At 46.5% G+C, this 19,611-nt stretch overlaps 1 protein-coding gene across 1 annotated transcript; it reads right to left on the reverse strand.

The window, feature by feature from the left end:
* Window positions 1–15,800: 15,800 nt before the first annotated feature.
* On the reverse strand, window positions 15,801–19,054 carry LOC119440870 (histone-lysine N-methyltransferase PRDM9). The gene is made up of 3 exons (XM_037705716.2): window positions 18,871–19,054; window positions 17,703–17,868; window positions 15,801–16,278 (listed from the first exon to the last, which is right to left on the reverse strand). The coding sequence occupies exons 1-3, from the start codon at window positions 19,052–19,054 to the stop codon at window positions 15,801–15,803; spliced, it is 828 nt and encodes a 275-aa protein (XP_037561644.2).
* Between the last annotated feature and the right edge of the window lie 557 nt (window positions 19,055–19,611).

Consider the following 19,611-nt stretch of genomic DNA (forward strand, 5'->3'; position numbering starts at 1 on the left):
CGTGCGGTCTATCGCTTCAACGGAAACTGAGCGGCGAATGCACAGCGCATAAAGGTCAGAGCCGTGTGGAGATAAGAGACGGTGCGGACGAGCGACAAGAGCGGTTGTTGGCCGAGTAGAAGTGCCCCCCCCCCCGCTCCCTCCGGCGCTGGCTTCCTGCTTCCTTGCTTGCGCGTGGGAGATTGAGTGCGTTCGCTCTCCGTGATAGCGGGCGTCCCCGCACGCTTCCGCTCGGGCATACGGTGCGCGGCGAAGATTTCATCTATAGGGAACCTCACGGCGACGGCGACGAGGACGGCGACGGCGACGCCGACGGCAGAAATCCGGTTGAAGTGTCCAAATAATTGCTATCGCAATTAAAGAGGCGATGAGCGCTCGCCGCCATCTTTGTACGGACTTGACGTATTGCCACGCCGGCGCTTGATGACTTTTACCTCACTCAGCCAACTGGCTTCCGTTGAACGCTAGCGCGTATTCAATTTTGGATCTTACCAGTGTTTTATAGAGAGTAAGCTTCAGTGATATGGGCGCGAATTAAAAATTACGGCGCAAGTACCCTAGAGTGCGATTGGCAGAGCTAGCCACCTTATCGATACACTTTTCATGAGAGATCCACGGAAATGTGCACATCAAGAAACTTGTATGTGTCAGCAGATGTGAGGGCCGTGCCATTAAGAAAATACTTGCATGCGTTCAAGCTGTTACGTTGACAGGATTCACGCATGTTTTTACATTTCGTAGTATTAAGCTTCATGAACCAGTCACTGCACCATTTCCACATGTTATTGAGATCATTTTGAAGTTTCTGCTATATAGTCAGTTGCGTCAATGTTTTTTCTATAAAGTACGCAGTCGTCCGCAAACTGTCTTATTGTAGAAGAAGTTACACCGCTAGGAAGGTCATTAGTATATATAAGAAAAAGTAATGGACCCAGCACTTATCCTTGGGGGACACGAAAAGTAACTGAGGAAGGCGAAGGTGAATGACCATTAACGGTAACATATTGGGTTCGTTTGAAAAGAAAGTCTTTTATCCAATCAAATACGAGCGGATCAATATTAAGGTGGATAACTTTCAATATGAGTAACTCGTGTGAGACAGTGTCAAAGGCCTTAGCGTAATCAAGAAATATAGTCAGTTTTATTTCCAAGGTCGGCATTAGAAATCAGGACCCGAATTAACAAAAGCGTTCTTACGCTATAACTGTTCGTAAAGTCGATTCCAGCCAATCGTGGTGGCGGACATACGGCTTGTGAAAGGGGCCGGCCAATCACAACAATCACGAACGAAAAGCTTTTTGAACTTGGAGCCAGCTTATCAGTAAACGATAGGAGCTCTGTTTCACAAGGAAACAGTTTCCCAAAGCCATGCTGATAACTGCTTAGGAAATTATTGCATTCAAGAAAATCAATGAGATGCGAGTATATTAAGAGCTCGAACATTTTGTAGAAGATGCAGGTGAAGGAAATCGATCGGTAGTTGATAACAGTAGAAACATCACCTGATTTGTAAACGGGAAGTCCCCTCCCCACCTTCCACTCATTGGGCAGCGCAGAAACCTGTACTGATTAGCAAAATATTTCCGCAATAATCACAGATGAATATAGTTAGGTGAATTTCTACATTTTACAAATAATAAAGTCGGGTCTAGCGGATTAAGAGATTTTTAGACTGCTGATCATTGTATAGATGCCGACGCTGTCAATAACACAAGAATCCATAAGTAGAAAGTTGAACTTTGCGTTTGAAGGAAGCGTGATATGAACAAATTACTGGAAAAACGACTAAAATGTGTTATTTAAACAGTGCAGCACTGATTGTAAACAAACGGGTACGTTGCAGAGGGTTAGTTAAATGTGTCGCACGTTTGTTTAACATACTAAGGGTATTTGTAAAGAAGATAGATGCGTTATTTCCTTGCGGTCGAGCCAGAGATAGCTATGAAGAATGTGGACGAGAGAATAGCACTCCAAAACGTTTGTGGGTTAGACCATAGTAACGAATGGAGTGTTCTGTCGCAAAACGTTTTCGCGGCCTATGAAATGGCACGAAAGTAATCGTTATTCACTTGGCGATATTCAGATCAGCGAAGTACATGTTTCGTGAACGTTGCGCGCCAAAACAGCCGCTTCTTCTTGGTGCGCCGACGCTTTAAAGAGTGTTTGAACAAACAGAGAGGTTTTGAAGGAATACTTTTTCGGTACATAACAATCAATAAATAAAGTATCTTATGCTTGTAGATTCTTCAGTTATCATGAACTGCTCGTTCAGTAAACTTAGCAAAGTATTCTGGCAAAAATTCGTCCAGCTCATTTGTTATGGAAGTAACGTCTGCTTTAGAGTACTTTAGAATAACTTTGTAACTGTTCTTAATTGAAACATGCCCTCGTAGAGTGAAATGAAGTATGGCATGATCGCTTACACCTGGCAAATATGTTAGTCGGTCAGGAGCAGTCGTAAGAACGAGATCAAAGAGGTTCGCAGTTGTAGGGCTAGTACGTGTAGGCATATGGACAAGTTCTGCGAGGTTAAAATGATAAGAAAGATTCAAACATCGAGTACACTCTGCCGAGTTGTGCTTAACAGTTATAGAATCACTGGCCCATCAAATATTAGGAAAGTTGAAATCTCCGAAAACAAATAGTGGCATGTTAGGGCACCTCATAAGTGTCTGGCTAATTACATCATGAAGCACACCACAGAAAGAAGGAGGAGCAGTTGGAGCTCGATAACAAATGCACAACATAATTTCACGGCTAGACATAATCACCCGGGCAGAAACAATCTCCAAGTATGAACGAACTGAATGGTATGAGAAACAAGTGCATTATTAATAGCAATCAAAACTCCGCCACATAAACGAATGTTACGATTTCATCATTAGGTGTTATAAGCCTTTTCGAAATCGGATATTTCCGCGTCTTTTACCCTAACAAATAGCCAAGTTTCTGTAATGACAACAACGTCGGCTGAGCAATAATCGATCATGGACGATAGTGTCGCACGTGTGTTTAACATACTAAGGGTATTTGTAAAGAAGATAAATGCATGTTTTGCATGCGGTCGAGCCAGAGATAGCTATGAAGAATGTGGACGAGAGCTATCTACAGTCGTGGAGCTGCTATCATGCGCACGTGCATTTCGGTTAGTACGGGTGGTCTCAGATGCTCGGACATTTCGTGGCAATTCAATTTCGCGAACGCGGTCAGCGGCGGCGCAGTACACATAAGTCTTTTTGTTAATTATAAGCCTGTCGGCGACAAGGGAATAGGTATGGCCGTTAGCTTTGCCGTATTCAATTTCTTTTTTTTTCTTGATTGAAGCGTAGCCGTACAAAAGTCTTCACTTAAAGAGACACTACCATTTAGTCTCAACGTCTCCGACGGTTAGTCTCAACGTCTCCGACGAGCAGAAGCGTTTTGCGCATTCTGCATTTTGCACGACAAATGCGCATTCGCACATACACTGGTAAAGTACACTTGGGCACGGGAGAATGAGCAAGTAAATGTTGTTAAAGTGATTACAATGACAGGAAGTGGTTGTACCAACCTGCACGTAAAACAAGAGGGAATTCATGACCGACCGCATCTCAGTCGCTCTCCCGTGCCCACTCCAGTGAATTGAGCGAAAAGTGAAGACCTGAAGCTGCGGGGACCGAGGAGGAGGCGTCAGTCAATGCAATAGGCTTGGTCATGTGCTGTTTATATTTTTGGTTAGCAGCGTGCTTGCACTTTTCGCTCAGATTTTTTTCCTTGAGTGCTCTAACTGCCAACCGGTGTGTCATGACCTCGTTCATGCGCACTCCACTAACAGCATGATTTCGGAGATCAAGCGGCCGTCAGTGCTCTCTGGTACCACGCGATCCCCACATCAGGTTTCGGTGATGTTTTCTGCTTCGCATCCAAAAGTGCATCGTGCTTGGCTTGTGATTTGGACTGGTCTCATTCAAAAGTAGCTGAACTATTTGTTGCACTGTCAAGGAAGCGGTGTTCCTTAGCACAACAACTAGGTCACCAGCTATCCAATGATGAAACCAAAACGAGACAAATTTGATATCAGTACTCCTTTCAAAACTTCTAATTTAACACTGCTCCAATTGTATCCATGTTTACGCTCTATACAGGCATACTTCATTATAACATCATGTGCCTTCAACAGTAAGCTCTCCTGCCCGTAACCTCATCCGGCGCATGCTTCAGCAAGAGCCAGAGAGAAGGCCCAACATTGAAGCCACCATGCAGGATGAGTTCATGACATGTGGTGAGTTTCTCTGCATAGCTCCTGTACATCGCACAGAAACTTCCCAATGTTTTAAAAAAGCACTGCTCAATGAGCGGTAGTTTTGAGCATAGAAAATATTGAGGATCCGTGCAGTACCTAGAGAAGGGCGCAGTGACTAATTGAAGGGACAATCCTAATTTTAAAATGCAGTTGGCTTTTCTGAAACAGCAAGTACATTTTTATAGACATATCACTCTCAGTGCAAGAATGTTGAATTATTCTTGAAAACCAATGCAGTGCAGTTATAAATAAAAACGAAATCTGTTCAGTCATCACCAGCTTCAGTGCCGCGTCACAGCACTCGTGCTGTGTTTTGTTGTAAATCCACGCTTAAAAGCGCAATTCACATATACACCAAGATATCCTAGGTAATGCCTGTGTGCTTTGAGCAGGGACTTCATGAAACGTGTCAGACATTCTCAGCGAGAACTGGGGCTAGCACTTCTTTCTCAAATTTAGGGTCCACAAATTACGCAACCAGAAACTGTTTCTTTGGTCAGATAATGATTCTTTGCCATGGACTAGGAAACATCACTCGTTGACACCAAGTACACTGCTAACCACTTTTTCCTGGGAATTTATTTGTCTTGCCTTCTTTCGCCACGGGGACAGGAACAGAAGGCAGTAAGTGTCGCGAGATTCAACGGAATTTATGTTACGCGTTACCACGTGTTTATTATTTTCCTGCTGAAAATCTATCAATTCTCCGGAGAGAATTGGTTTCGCCATGCCTTCTATAGACTTGCAATCATCCTTGTGCAATATTTTGATTCAACGCGCAGTGCGTTTTCAGTTGTTCGATAAATACAAGTGCCACGGTGATGGTGTGCTGTGTTTACCTGTTGCAGTGCCCCGAGCAGTCCTCGCTCTGCACTGTCGGCTACGCTGCGGTGGCTGCTCGACACGGCTGTTTCCCATGCTCAAGTAGACAAGCGCCTATCCCCGTGCTTCGATTTTTCTCTTCAATGGAAATATATGTATGGCATGTTAAAAAAAGTTAGCTGAGTTTTTTGCTATGGATATTGGCTGTAAGCCTGCTGCTTAAAAGCGCGAGTTATTTCTTTAATTGCTACTCGCATTGTTTGGGATCGGCGTTTTCTCTCGTCCTGGTCTCGCTGAACGGAACGACTGCAAAGAAAGGGTAGAGAAATGGCTAACAGTATGTGACCAATGACCGTTGCGTGACGAGCTAAGCACAATGGGATAATTGATGGTCACCGGCGAATGCCTGTTGCGGGGACGGTGCCGAGATGAGGCCGGTGCGCGGCTCATAACTGCCGATTATACCCGACACGCGGAGGGGCAAATAGAGCCAGCTGCCACTTGGCAAACGTGGGAGGCGCATGACGACGTGAGCACCCATTAGTGCAAAAGCTGACCTCAAGAAGAGTGAATATCAACGCTTCTTCACGTACATCTCTTGCGGTTGTCCTGACAGCAAAACCTAAGAGGTCCGTGATTACCTGTTGGCTCCTGATGTGCGCGGGCCAGGCGTGTCATCGGCACAGAGCGTGGGAACGCCATACCCATTATTCACCCCACGCACCATGCCCACTGTGACCGTTGTTGGGACACCGTTTCCGAGACCGTACCAATTGACCATTGTAGGAACCCTTTTAGAACGAGTGTTTACTTGACAAGTGTACGTGATCATAAAGTGCCGCATCGACAGCTTTCGTTGACCTATGACCCTCAATTACTAAGCTACTAGGCTATCGGGTTTTTTCCAAAGAGTGCACGCGGTTACGAGCGGGAGACGGGGCGACAAAGCATAGGTGAATCACCCTTCCACTTTGGTTTGCAGGTGCTGCCTGTTTATTAGTATTCTAATCTGCCCAAGGTGTTGGGCTTTGTGGTATTGCGTGGAGTACGATTGCTATGCATTTGTAACCCTCTCTCTTGTTGCGTTTTTTGTATGTTGGTTTTAGGGAGAAGAGAAAACACCGTCAAAGGTGGTAAAAAGAAAGGGCACGTGGATGAAGCGCAATGCTGGAATAGCCGGCGGACCACTCACACGATGACCTCTTACACGCCGGCTGAGCATACTCAAAACTAATAGGTGGCGATTGGGTTGTAAAGGTTTGGGCCGGGGCACAGAGGAATAGAGAACGTGGTTTCCCCGACCAGGTGTTCCGGACTCAACTTCAGGATATTTGCAACATTGGCTCTGCCGATAGATGGTCGCCCTATGTGTTCCAGTCCCGCCTTGTATTTCTATGTGAAATTTCTTTTAACCCTTTGTAAATAGAAAAGTGTTTTTCAATCGTTATCTGTGTCTACTTATCCAGCGAACCCGTCGCCCCTATCCTTAGCGGCAGTACTCCTCACTTGCGTAGACCGTCTCTGGCGGTGCGTCGCGGACGCCCAAGTCTAGAAGTGATACAAGAACCTGGACTTTACTTTGACTTTAAAAGATCTCTATCTGCGCATAAATATCTGATTCCACTGCAATTTTTGAGGTCCAGGTGAGCGAGTCTGACATTTTAGCTCAACACTTTTGGAATGCACACTGAATAGAATGGAGGCCACCACAAAGTTTACTTCTCTACTGCCGCTTTCCATGTTCCTCGTCAATTTAAGTACAAGCAAAATAACAGGTCAGCTGCATAACAAAAGCAAGGGCCCTGTAGGACACGCCCCATGTTAAGCTAAAATGGCGATATGCGAACGTGTGTTTGGCGTTCGGTGGCTCAGAGGAAATTGCACTTTCTAGCTAGCTCCCTTGAGGGCAATAGCCGGAAACAGGTGCGGCGTCGGGTTCTTCTTCGATTGCATGGATAATAATGGTAGTGATGATGATTGATTTGAATTCAGGAGTTTTAGGTGCCAAAATCACAATTGGATGAAGGTGATGACGATGACAATTTATACAACAATGGAAGTCCAAGGCATTAGTTATTGGAGTCCATATGGAGAATGACTGAAATGAATGGAGACTCGTCTGAGAGCTTCTGATGCAGGATAACCGGCGGGTGTTGGGCAGATGATTAAGTTTCTGAACAAACACATGGAGGATGCCGCTTATGCACAATGGTTACCCCTTGTTGAGTAAGCATGCCTCGCCTTATGCCGCAAACGAATTCGCGGTTTCTACTTGGACAAAGAAAGTTATTATTTGGCCAGTCTCACATTTTGGTTTCCTGAAAAAGACACGTTGTGCTCTAGTATAAGCCTTAGTTCTTTCAACGACGTGATGTTCCTTTTTTTCAATATTGCCATTGTCATCGTGCACCACATATGATCGTACATTCCTTTGTTTCTCATTTGCAAGCGCCTCATTCGACTTGGGATCCAGTAGTAACCGCAATATATGTATCAAATAATAGGGAGTTTTAGTATAGCGGAAAACAGCAAACGCAAGGATTTAGCGTTAGCGTTAGCATTGCGTGCTGCAAACGGCGCATGCGCAGAACTTAAACGTAACCAGTACTCTTACGTACCTGCGCTATTTTCGGGATTTAGCTGTAAACGCTAACGCACGCAGGGGGAAACATGGCGGCGCCAGTCGAAGTGAGAGCTGCCCGCTTCGGATCTATCGAGTCGTCGGCCTGCGCTGTTCGGCTCATTCGTTCCCCACAAATCTCGTTTTTGCTTTAGATTTGTGTGACGATGCTTCGACAGTGGCGTACAGGTGACAAATGGGCGTTGTTTTCGATATACGTTCTCGATTAGCGGCGGAGTAGGCTTAACGAGAGGGTTTGCTCATGTTTGCTGTATCCGCGTCGAGATGGCGCCCAAGTGTATTTGGGTTTAGAGTATTTCCGTCTATAGGCTCCCTTCAGGGAGCTCCCTAAAGGGGGCCTATGCAATAACTCTATTTGCGTTAGCGCTAGCGTTCTGCTCCGCTCCGCTATTCTAAAACACTACCATGTACCGCGCAGTGCAGCCTTTCTTTGCGTTAGCGTTGCGTCACACGCTTATGCTAACGTAAGCGTTTTCCGCTATACTAAAACTCCCTAATGTAAACGAGCCTTTCGTGGGTGAACGTACCCCATGAAAATTGTAATTTAAGGTTTTCTATGAATTGGGAATATTTGATATTCGACTGGATATTCAAAGATCCCTTTTCTCGAATACATTCGAACCTGGTTATAACGAAGTTGAAGAGAGAGCCGAAATTACTTTGCTACATCCGTTACTTCTTTATGTCCATTATTGCCATTTACTACAGACAGACAGACTAACAAGAAACTTTATCTGGTTCTAAGGGAATACTTTGTCGTAGTCGCGGGCTGCACCTGTACCGGGGGCGGAAGACTGTGATCTTTAGCCCTATCGCAGGCTCTTTGGACAGCCTGAAGCTGGACTTGAAGGTCGTTGCTCTTGACGGCTTCTTCCCAGCCTTCTTGCCTGTTGAAAGGCGAGTGGTGCAATGTAGAACATTGCCACAGCATGTGGTTCAAGGTGGACCGTTCCTCGCCGCAGTCGGGGCAGCGGGGTCCACACCCGTAGCGTAGTGGCTCAGCCTGGATCGAGACGGAAAGGAGCCCATCTGCAGCATTCTCAGCACCGAGGCCTGGGGTCTACCGAGCTTTGGGTAAGGAGCCGAGAACTGCCTGCGTCCCAGCTGGTAGTGAGCAGTGATGTCGTTGAAAGTAAGCAGCGGGTCCGTGGTGACCGGCGCGGTTGACAAGACCTCGCGCCTGGTTGTGGGCCAGCTCATTTGGGTTGATCGAGCCGGGAGAGACCCGGCTCGATCCATGTGAGCCGGGAACCAAGTAATGAGGTGACGGGCCATGCCTGGCTTGCGGGTCCTCAGCACCGCCGCAGCCTCGGCCGAGACCGAGCCGGCGAGAAAGGCCATCGCCGCCGACCTGGAGTCCGTGAAAATCTGGGTGCGCCCGGGATCGCACAGAGCCAGCGCCACTGCGACTTGCTCTGCGGCGGACGCCGTCGAGTATTGGATAGACGCTGCATTCAGTATCTTGCATTGGGGGTCAACCACCGTGGCGCGTACGAGTTTGATCCGGGATACTGCGCATTGTGCATAACTTACACACACCATTTACTGGTGTGTGTAAGTTATGAATAATTGGGTGCATAGTTGTGAACATGGAAATTAGAAGACAGCTTTCCGGCCCGCGGAACCGCTACGGGGCACACATGCGATGAAATTCAAATGAAACAACAAAATAATCTTCAGCGTGTGCAACACGCGACTTAGCACAGCCTTTACATAGCTGCCTTCCACTGTGATGGTCCATCGCGTCCGATTTCCACTCGTCTCGTTGCGGTCAAACAGCACGTGGTATACAAAATGGCGCTCCGCTGTGCGATCGAGAAGCCAAGCTTACTTCGCCGCGCCGGCTTGGCTCGGTCGGCTCGTGACCTCGGAGATCTCGAAGGCCAAACTCAGCTGCCGGCCCGCGCAGCGCGCCGCAGGGAGACGGAGAAGTTGATCCACAGCCTGGACGTGAACCCCGAGATTGCGGAGGGGAGATCTCTGAGGTCAGGCCTAGCTGTGGCTGCCTGTGAAGCCCGCCGTTTTTGTGGTATTGTAGTTTGTAGTTGACATTAAGTTTCAAAGTTCCTAAGTTAATTATTTTATATCTCTTTGGGAAAAGGAGCAGCCGGCGACAATTAAAGGCGACAACACTTCCTAAGCACCATATAATAATAAAAAACTACACCGCCCATGCGCCCGGTTCAGATGGTAAACATCTTTTTTCGGGGGTTTTGTGTGCCAAAGCCAGTACTGATTATGAGGCACTCCGTAGTCGAGGGGTCTGGTTTTATTTTGACCAGCTGAGGTTCTTTAACGTGCACTACAACGCAATCACACGGGCGTTTGTGCATTTCGTCTCCATCGAAATGCTCCTGCTCTAGGCAGCTATGCCCACATATCCAATGCGGGTATGAGCCACACGGGATTTCTTTCTTTCCTTCTTTCTTTTTCATTCCTTCTTTCTTTTTCTTTCCTTCTTTCTTTCTTGTCCCTGGCTCATACCCGCATATCCAATACCGCTATGAGATAGCCTGAGACTCACCGCAAGAAACCGCTAAGCACGAGGGTGTCCTTCACTGGAAGCCTGAAAGCGACGCAGCATCGGAAGCAGCCCGTCAGCTACCCACTGCGCCATCAACCCGGAAACTTGCCGCGACGAACCACTAAGTGCAAGGTGCCCTTCACCATGAGGTTCACGGAAGGCAACGCATCGGCACCACCCGGAAGCTACCCACAGTGCATCAGCGAGAGTACAAAAGGAAGCGGTCGACACTCAACGGAACATTTGGCAGCGGTGACAGCTGTCAGTCACCACTGGCTGTCACGACTAACGTGCTGTCGTACTGCAGTTTGGTGCTATTTTTCTGTCTGTTATAGACGCGTTTTATTTCCTTTGTCACCGCTGCCAACTTGCTGTGTCATTTTGCTTATTAATTCCTTTTGCACGTTTTGCACTTTCTACTCTTCGTGATGTCACAAAAGGATCGGGATGCACGCTCTCACTTGCGCGAACTACGTGCCGAGATTAAACAAAAAAGAGGGACTTGAATTTACAGAAAAACAATTTGAATGAATGAAACAACAGTAAATGGAAGGGCGCACCTAGAGAAAAAGCTTAAGCAAGGAAAATGAGAGGCTGAAGGCTAAATGTAGTGAAAATGAGTCAGTCATTGTCGAACTGCAGAAGCGAGTTGTTCAAGGTGAGCAATACTCGCGCAGATCGAACGTTGAAATTAAAGGGCTCGTTGAGATTAAAAATGAAAACATCACTGATCTTGTAGCCAAGATTGGTAATGTCGTTGGCGAACCCATTTCTGCTAACGATATAGATATGTGCCACCGAGTACCGACTCGTGATCAGGGCAAAACGAGCGTTATTTTTCAGGTCAAAAGCAAGAACCGGGACCTTGTCATCGAGAAAGCCCGCAAAAATCGCATTAGGAATCGCAGCGTGGGAATCGCCAGCGAAGCACAAATCTTCGTGAATGATCATCTGTCCGACATGGAAGCGGCTGCTTGCAGAGGCAGTTGCAAAAAAAACAAAAAATGGGATAATCAGTGGCAGTTTGTGTGGACGAAGATTGGAAGGATTTTCGCGCGCAAGGCACAGTCCAGTCAAGTGGTGCGCATTGAAACAGATTCTGACCTCAGCAAGATTGCCTAGGGTGCTTATGGTTGTAATCTGTGTTACCTTTTCTTGCACATGCAATGCCCTATCAAGAATTTTGTCTGCCATGTGAACTTAAACAAGCAAGTTGTCGTTACGCGTGTCGGCGTAGTAATGACGTTATTGTAGCCACAAGCATAAAGTTTGTTAAGGAATTCCTGGGAGGTCAAATTATTCTTCAGAAGGTTTATGTTAAAGTCGCCACCTATTGGAGTGTTATAGTGATAAAATGTTGAGTATTCTAATATTTCTTTTGTATGGGGATATCGCCGTTACGAAATTCAGTGGAAAAACCGAATTATTTGTTCCATACACTTTAAAAAAGTCACATTTGTGGCTTGTTTTCTCTAACGCAGAAAAAAATAATGGTGTTAAATTTTTTTACAGAGTCCAACAAAGCAGGAATAACTTCACTATAGATGTTAAGAGTTGTGTAGCGCATTATCAGTTCATTTTGATGAGTAACACCATTGATCGACGAGTTTCTACGCGTCAAGCTAGCAGAAGGTTATAGAATGGTTAGATTAAATTTCCTTCTATATCAGTAAGCTGATTATTCGATCGCAGAAAAATTTTAAAGGAAAGAAATGCGTCGGCAACCGCACACATTCCAAAGTTGCGTTCATATTCCAGCGGAGCGCGATGTTCAAATGCCGATATGAAATTTAGGCAAATTCCTGGAGTGCTCAACTTAAATTGGTATCTCGCATTCTTAGTCGCCGCGTGCATGAGCTGTTAACAAGCCTGTCAAACTCTGCATTTTTGATTATATTGAGTATTCATTATTGATTATGTGCAACTTCCGCGCATGTTGTGCTTGTGGCGTGCCTCATGCCTTTAAGCCGAAACTTTGACGTGCTTCTTATCGTCGACGGTTTGCCGCTGGGTGAGGGTCATCTTCCTCGCCACCTTTACGATGATGTGCAGTTGCTTCATGCTACCTAGATTTATTTGCTGGGAGGTGTCCTCCCGGTGGCTCTGCTTAAATCTCCTGTTTCGTAAGAGTATACTTTCACCTCAAAAGATCCTATGGAACGGCACCACCGCCGAAATAGGGCACTTACCACTGCTGTATTTACAGGCTGACATTTTATATGGCGTCCGTACTTGGCCCACTGGATGTGGGCTCCCGTCTTCAAATGCTCTACTCTCATACCGCCTGAATCCCCGTTCAAGCCGCTAGACTCGGAACGCTTCCATGGAATGGGCTGGCAACCTGAATCCTGCACCGCTATCATCGCAATGCTCGACCAGAGATATAAGCAGCGTCCGGTCACGGCTCGCCTTGGGCACGACACCACTGCCGAAATGGGCACTTACCGCTGCTGTATTTAAAGGCTGCCATTTTATGTGGCGTCCGTACTTGGCCCACTGAATGTGGGCTCCCGCCTTCAAATGCTCTACCCTCATCTCCGCCTGAATCCCCGTTCAACCCGCTAGACTCGGAACGCTTCCATGGAATGGGCTGGCAACCTGAATCCTGCACCACTATCATCGCAGCACTCGACAAGGAATATAAGCAGCGTCCGGTCACGGCTCGCCTTGGGCACGACACCACCGCCGAAATGGGGCCCTTACCGCTGCTGTATTTACAGGCTGCCATTTTATGTGGCATCCGTACTTGGCCCACTGGATGTTGGCTCCCGCCTTCAAATGCTCTACTCTCATCGCCACCTAAATCCCCGTTCAAGGCGCCAGACTCGGAACGCTTCCATGGAATGGGCTGGCAACCTGAATCCTCCACCACTATCATCGTAGCGCTCGACAAGGGATATAAGCAGCGTCCGGTCACGGCTCGCCTTGGGCACGACACCACCGCCGAAATGGTCACTTACCGCTGCTGTATTTACAGGCTGCCATTTTATGGGGTGTCCGTACTTGGCCGACTGGATGTTGGCTCCCGCCTTCAAATGCTCTACCCTCATCTCCGCCTGAATCCCCGTTCAACCCGCTAGACTCGGAACGCTTCCATGGAATGGGCTGGCAACCTGAATCCTGCACCACTATCATCGCAGCGCTCGACAAGGGATATAAGCAACGGCCGGTCACGGCTCGCCTTGGGCACGACACCACCGCCGAAATGGTGCACACACCGCTGCTGTATTTACAGGCTGCCATTTTATGTGGCATCCGTACTTGGCCCACTGGATGTTGGCTCCCGCCTTCAAATGCTCTACTCTCATCGCCGCCTGAATCCCCGTTCAGCCCGCTAGACTGTGAATGCTTCCATGGAATGGGCTGGCAACCTGGATCCTGCACCGCTATCATCGCAGCGCTCGACAAGGGATATAAGCAGCGTCCGGTCACGGCTCGCCTTGGGCACGACACCACCGCCGAAATGGGGCACTTACCGCTGCTGTATTTACAGGCTGCCATTTTATGTATAACCAGTATCTAACCTGAAAGAGCGTTATTTTTTCATAACTCGCGAAATCCGAAAATAAGGTCTTAGTTTAACGGAAACTAACACGAACTATCTACATATCTCTGCGAAGAAATACCACTGACGCTATCCTTTCTCGAGCGTTCAGCTGTAACGTTTTCCTGAAAGTGAACATCAAATTAACTCGAAATTTATCTTTTACAGAACGTTCCTAAGTTTACAGAACATTCCTAAAAGCATATATATATATATATATATATATATATATATGTATATATATATATATATATATAAGATACATTACATTGGAGGGTCAAGCTCACCACCGAATCAAGAGACAAAAAGGACGGAACCCATAAATACAGCGAAAAATCGCTTGATCTCGCTTCCGCAATGTCATCATGCAGCGTCATTGACAACAGCTGGTGCACCAATGCTAATGGCTCATTTCGTCATCACGAGAGCATCGTCAGTAATACGTAATTGCCAATTTTTACTTAAATAAATGAAACATGTCTGCTATCTCGAAAAGACAGGAAAATTATTTTATCGTTGCAATGCGTGCAGCTGTGTGTGCTGTGCGTGGCCTCCAAGATGGTAGCGATGTGCTGCGTAGCGTAGTCCACCACGGCCACCACTGGGTGCAGCGAAAAGCCCTTTCAGCAACGCGACGCTCAACTTTTGACTGGCGCTTTGCCCTCGTGGCTTCTCAGCTGTGCAGCTTCCAGTGCACTAGCAGAGACGAAAGGAGGCCGAAAGCTGGGTATTGATCGGTGCGATAACTCTACTTATAGATTAAGAATTAGAAAAAAATTTGTCTGGCACGAAATTTGTGAGACGACACCCTTCAATAGTGAGGCCATTCAACGATTAGTTAGACAAGTGTTTCAGGGCCCCTTTAAACAAGTAATGTCCCTCAAAAAATTATTGTCGTCCAACTTGTTGCCAAGCATGCTGTCTTGGCACAGTGCCAGGTAACACTGTTGCCTGTAGATGCAAATGTGTCCGGTGCTGAGTCATGTGAAACGGAGTGACTGAGGATATTACTGGCATCATTTTGGAAACGATCCATGTGGTCTATGAATGGCCAGTAGGCTCCAGCTGCTTTCAAGATACTTTTTTGTAGCTTAGACTGTAGCCTCTTCCCTTAATAAATTTTTCTTGTTATTTCGCTTGTCTCGAAACTCCTATTTATTTTACATTTCTTTCTGATTCTTACAGATATGAGTCGACGGAGTGTCACCGTACATGAGAAATTAGCCACATGTGCATTCAGTAGTCAAATTTCATTAAACTTTAATGCCGAATTGCAGACTACATCAAACTAGTGGGAGCTTTTTGTTGTGAGGTAAATGCAAACAGGTTAGACTGTACTGGAAACTGGTTTGACTGTACTGGCCGGTGGGATCTGAGCACATTATGGAACTAGTGAGCCTACACTGTGGCAAAGATGTGCTTAGGAATGAACTTAAAAATAAAAAAGCAACTTTAAAGACGTTTAGCAAAAGTACACTAAATGCTTCTTTCTTTCTTTTCTCCTTTCTTTTGAGCTGCCAAAAGAACAGGCCATGTACATGTCTAATTAATGTAAACATCGTTTCTTAGTATACATTGATGTATCCGATTACATATGCGATTTTCCTGCCATTATCTGCACACACAGATACGCAGGTCGATCAGTGCGGAACTTGCTACGAAGACCAGCGAGTGTAAAGGCGTCTTGCACGAAACTTTGGCGTAGGCGTATCACCGCTAAAGCCAAAAAAGGAACTAACCTCAAACTTTCCGTAGTAATATAGATCTCGGCCATACACGGAGAACACACGTCGAAATAATATTGAATAACAGATGATCGAATCCTGTCTTTTGTAACGGCTGCAATTAATTCTACTATGTGAACACTGCGTCGGGACGTGCGGAAGTCGACGTGTGGCTTCGACTTTTTATAATAGTCTCGCCCAAGGTCCTGCGTCGTCAAACATTTTTTTCCTGACTGCTTTTGTCTTCCTTGCTCGTCGTCGTCTCATTCGTCTTTGTGCCGAACGCGCACGTGTCTTCTCAGGTCTCCCATGTTGATGCGCCCCTTGCCGCAGTGCGGGCAGTGTAGCGGGTACTGGCGGTCGTGGACGACCTGTTTGTGTCGTTTGGCAGTGCCGCGCTGTGTGAACCTCATCCTGCACTCAGAGCAGGCGTACGGCTTCTCACCCCTGTGGATCAGCAGGTGTCTGTTGACATCAGACCTCTTTGAGAACCCCTTTCGACACTCGGGGCAGATGTGATGTCGAGCGCCCCTGGACGAGTGCTGCAGCCTACGGTGAGTCGCCATGCTGGACGCCTGCGTGAAGCACTGGCCGCAGTCTTGGCACTCGTACGGCATCTCCCCCGTATGGACCACCATGTGGCTGCTGAGATGTCCTCGCCGGTAGAAGCCCCTGTCGCAGACGTGGCACACGAATGGCCGCTCGCCAGTGTGCGTTCTCTGGTGCCTGGTGACATCGCCCCTGCGAAGGCGGGGATGAAAAAGAAAGTGAACAGAGCTGCATTTTGATGCTGGCAGTAGACTTATCCTGCCACATTTCACAAGATCCCATAATGCAGTCTAAGATGACATAAATTAAACAATTTCCGACCGTTGCTCCGGGTTTCTTGCATTTCGAAAAAAAAACGAGAAAGAAAATTAAATGACATTTTGCGGGTGCTATGGAGACGACGAATTTCTGTTGAGCCTAACAGTTTTCTTTAGTATACATGAAGTCTCTATTCGCGAATGTAGAAAATAGTAATACGCAGAAATTATATTTCAACTGCACTCGAAAAACATCGCTTACCGTTTAGCAAAATGCAAACTTTCACATTTACATAAATAAGCGTTTAAAATTATACAATACCGAAAGGGTGCATTCTTTGCAGTAAGATTTACAGAGCCAACGATATATCAGCGGTGCTGTATCAAACCGTAAATCATGTACATTACGCCTATTTTGATCAACCTGTTTGCTCGCTGGAAATTTTATAGCAGTGATGGTACCTGTATAACTGACGAAAAATAACCAGAACCACCAAGCTTGCTAGCATCTTGCCGTTTTTTTGTGTGTGATGAGAGCCACATAGCTATAAATAAATTGAAAAAATAGCAATAAAAATCTTGTCAACAGTTAGCGTGCGTAGAGTGTCTGGCTACGCTTCGATTTGTCTATTCAAGTACGAACTTGTAAATATCTCCTTTTTGCGATCGCCTAGTCAACTCCAACAAAACTTGCTGCATCTAAATGAACAGATGACGTTGTGTCTGATAACGTGTAACAAAAATTTCATGCCTGTTCTGTGCATGAAAGCTCCAAAATTTTAAGGCATGCCGTGCGAACTTCTGAACTGCAATGCTTAAAATTTGTTACATTTGTTTAGGGCGAAGAAAACATGTTTTCTGAGTTTTATTAGAAGTTAAAGTGTCACGACGGCTAAACTAATAGTCATAGAAACCAGTTTTTATACTAAAGATATGACACTGCAGCCACAGCAAAGATTGAAACTGTCGATTTATGGAATGCTCCGAAAGCTTGTGCATGCTCGAATATTGCATGTAGCTTTCTGAAGCGCTAGTATTCATGTTCAAGCCATAATGTCAACATTGTTGAATATCTAAGCGCATAGTTTCCAAACTCGCTTCCTTGCAGGCTGCAACGACTGTGCACGTTGCCGACACTTGAGAACTGATTTCATCCGTGAGCGTCTTCCTATGCTTTGAAATTCCAGAATACTTGATGAAGAATGCTAGCACCCAAGCATATATAACATTTGTGCATTTTAAAGTTACGATAGTGAAAACAAAGGAATACTTATTTCTCATCAGCCAGCGAATAGCCGCACTAAAAACCAACAAGAAACACAGCAACATATATCAAGTGCCTGCCACATCTTCGCTCACCTTCTGTTGCTCGAGTAAGCGCAGCGGGCGCATTGGTGCTTTCCTTGAGGTCTTTCCATGTGCTTGCGTAGCCGGTGGTTGTCCAGCAGCTGCTTCACTGTGAACTGATCGCCGCATTCGGCGCAGGAGAAGACCTCACGTGGTACAGCGACGTCCACTTCGGCCGCTTAAGACAGAGAAACGAAGAAACAAACACTGTGAATCACGATAACCGAGGTACATTTTGAAATTTATTTGTGACTTTATTGTTAATTTCTTTTTTAGAAAAGTTCTCTTACGAAGGTAAGCAAATGCGAGGACACATAAGCACTTCTTATGAGTTGTCAATACGAATGCATGAATGTCCAATTTAAAGCCGCTGAGCAGTCCTTCAAGTTATGAACTACTCGCGGGCAAGCGAGCGCGTTGAGACGCTTGGCCAACGTCTCCTAGGCAGCACGAGGCCGGTGCACTTCGATCCGATACGTCATGTTACCTCGCCCGAATGCCACGGAGTCTAATGGGGACAATCCCGAGTAAGCCGCAGCAATTTTGACGTCATCGCTTTCGTCACGCCGGTCTTGGCAATGGAAATTTCGGTCCAGTAGCATGGTGTCATAAAGCAGACTACACAGGCTTGCTATCTAGGAGGCGCTGGCTTAGCCCAGTGGGTAAGACACTCGGCTTCAGAGCATGGGCGTGGCGTGGGGTTGTAGGCTCGAACTTTACTACCGCCAACGTTTTTCCTTTGGAATTTATTCTATATTTATACACTAATTTCTTTAGAGCGATTACCGAGGCAAAGTTAAAACGCAGACGAGACCTTGCGCCGACAAGGAACGTACACGCCGACAACACAGGTTTCCGTCGCATTATCCCGCCCGAGGTCTTAGAAACAACTTCGTTGGATGCTATGTTAGCTTCTCTGAAACTTTGCCAATTGAGCTTGTGGCCTAAAATGCATATTGTAAGTATTGCCTTTTTTTAACTTAGCTAAGTAGCTAAAAATAGCACTTCAAAAAGCCTCCTTGAAAAAAAAATTTCCATGACCACTAAGGTCACGGGAATTTTTTTTTCAAAAATGAGACCAAAATGCCGTTGGTCTCATTTGCCTAAAAAGAACAAGTTTCTGTAAAGGTTTGGTTCAAGTTACGTGAAACAGCCCGTATACAATTGAACGACTACGCACCTTGGTCTTGTGCCCCTGCGTTGCCGATGAGACCCAGCTGCTTGGCGAAATCATCACCGTACCACACGAACAGCTCCTCTGCGGCGTTCACCACTTTGCACGTGCGGTAGTATACGGCTCCCCGGCGCACGAACTCCGCCAGGTTCTGCTGACTCTGCTTTGGAGCACAGTTAACGTAGCGCATCCAGTTGGCGCGGTCCAACGGGCGGCCGTCCACCAGGAACACTCGACCATTCTGGCGGATCTGGAACGAGCCACAACGCACGAGTGGTCTAAATCTAGCTATGATCAACTGTCAGCTGATGGTGCTGCATAAGATACAGCACAAAGAGACGAGACACAACACTGTATGTCTAGTCCCTTCCTTCTCTATTCTTCAGTTATACGTAGAGTTTATCATTACACTCGTTGCACTAGTATCTATCGGGTGCCTGTGATTGTTTCGGCACGTTGACACGCCGGATCACACATAACACGCACCTGCCAGGTGTAGCCGTTTGCTGCGCTGCTGTCCACCTTGATGCCCTCGTACGGCCCAAAGCACAACCTCTTGGGCAGCCGCTTCAAAGTAAACACGCCGTACTGGGCGCCTTTGATGGTTGAACGGCGCACACACAACCCATCGGGCACGGTCTTATTTGCGCGCTTTGGGTCACCCCGAGGAACCTGCAATAGGAACATACATAGGAATTATTTCCTAGGTAGTGGCTATACTATACACAATAAGTCTATCGTCTGGTC

This window comes from Dermacentor silvarum, chromosome 1 (genome assembly GCF_013339745.2).
Source record: "Dermacentor silvarum isolate Dsil-2018 chromosome 1, BIME_Dsil_1.4, whole genome shotgun sequence".
In the NCBI taxonomy this organism is placed as follows: domain Eukaryota; kingdom Metazoa; phylum Arthropoda; class Arachnida; order Ixodida; family Ixodidae; genus Dermacentor; species Dermacentor silvarum.

Excerpts from the sequence above, each read along its gene's own strand:
- LOC119440870 (XM_037705716.2), bottom strand. The coding sequence starts at position 19,054 with ATGCGCTACGTTAACTGTGCTCCAAAGCAGAGTCAGCAGAACCTGGCG. Across the intron at positions 17,869-18,870 it reads CGCAGGGGCACAAGACCAAG|CGGCCGAAGTGGACGTCGCT; the intron begins GTGCGTAGTCGT and ends CTCTGTCTTAAG. Across the intron at positions 16,279-17,702 it reads GCTTACTCGAGCAACAGAAG|GGGCGATGTCACCAGGCACC; the intron begins GTGAGCGAAGAT and ends CCGCCTTCGCAG.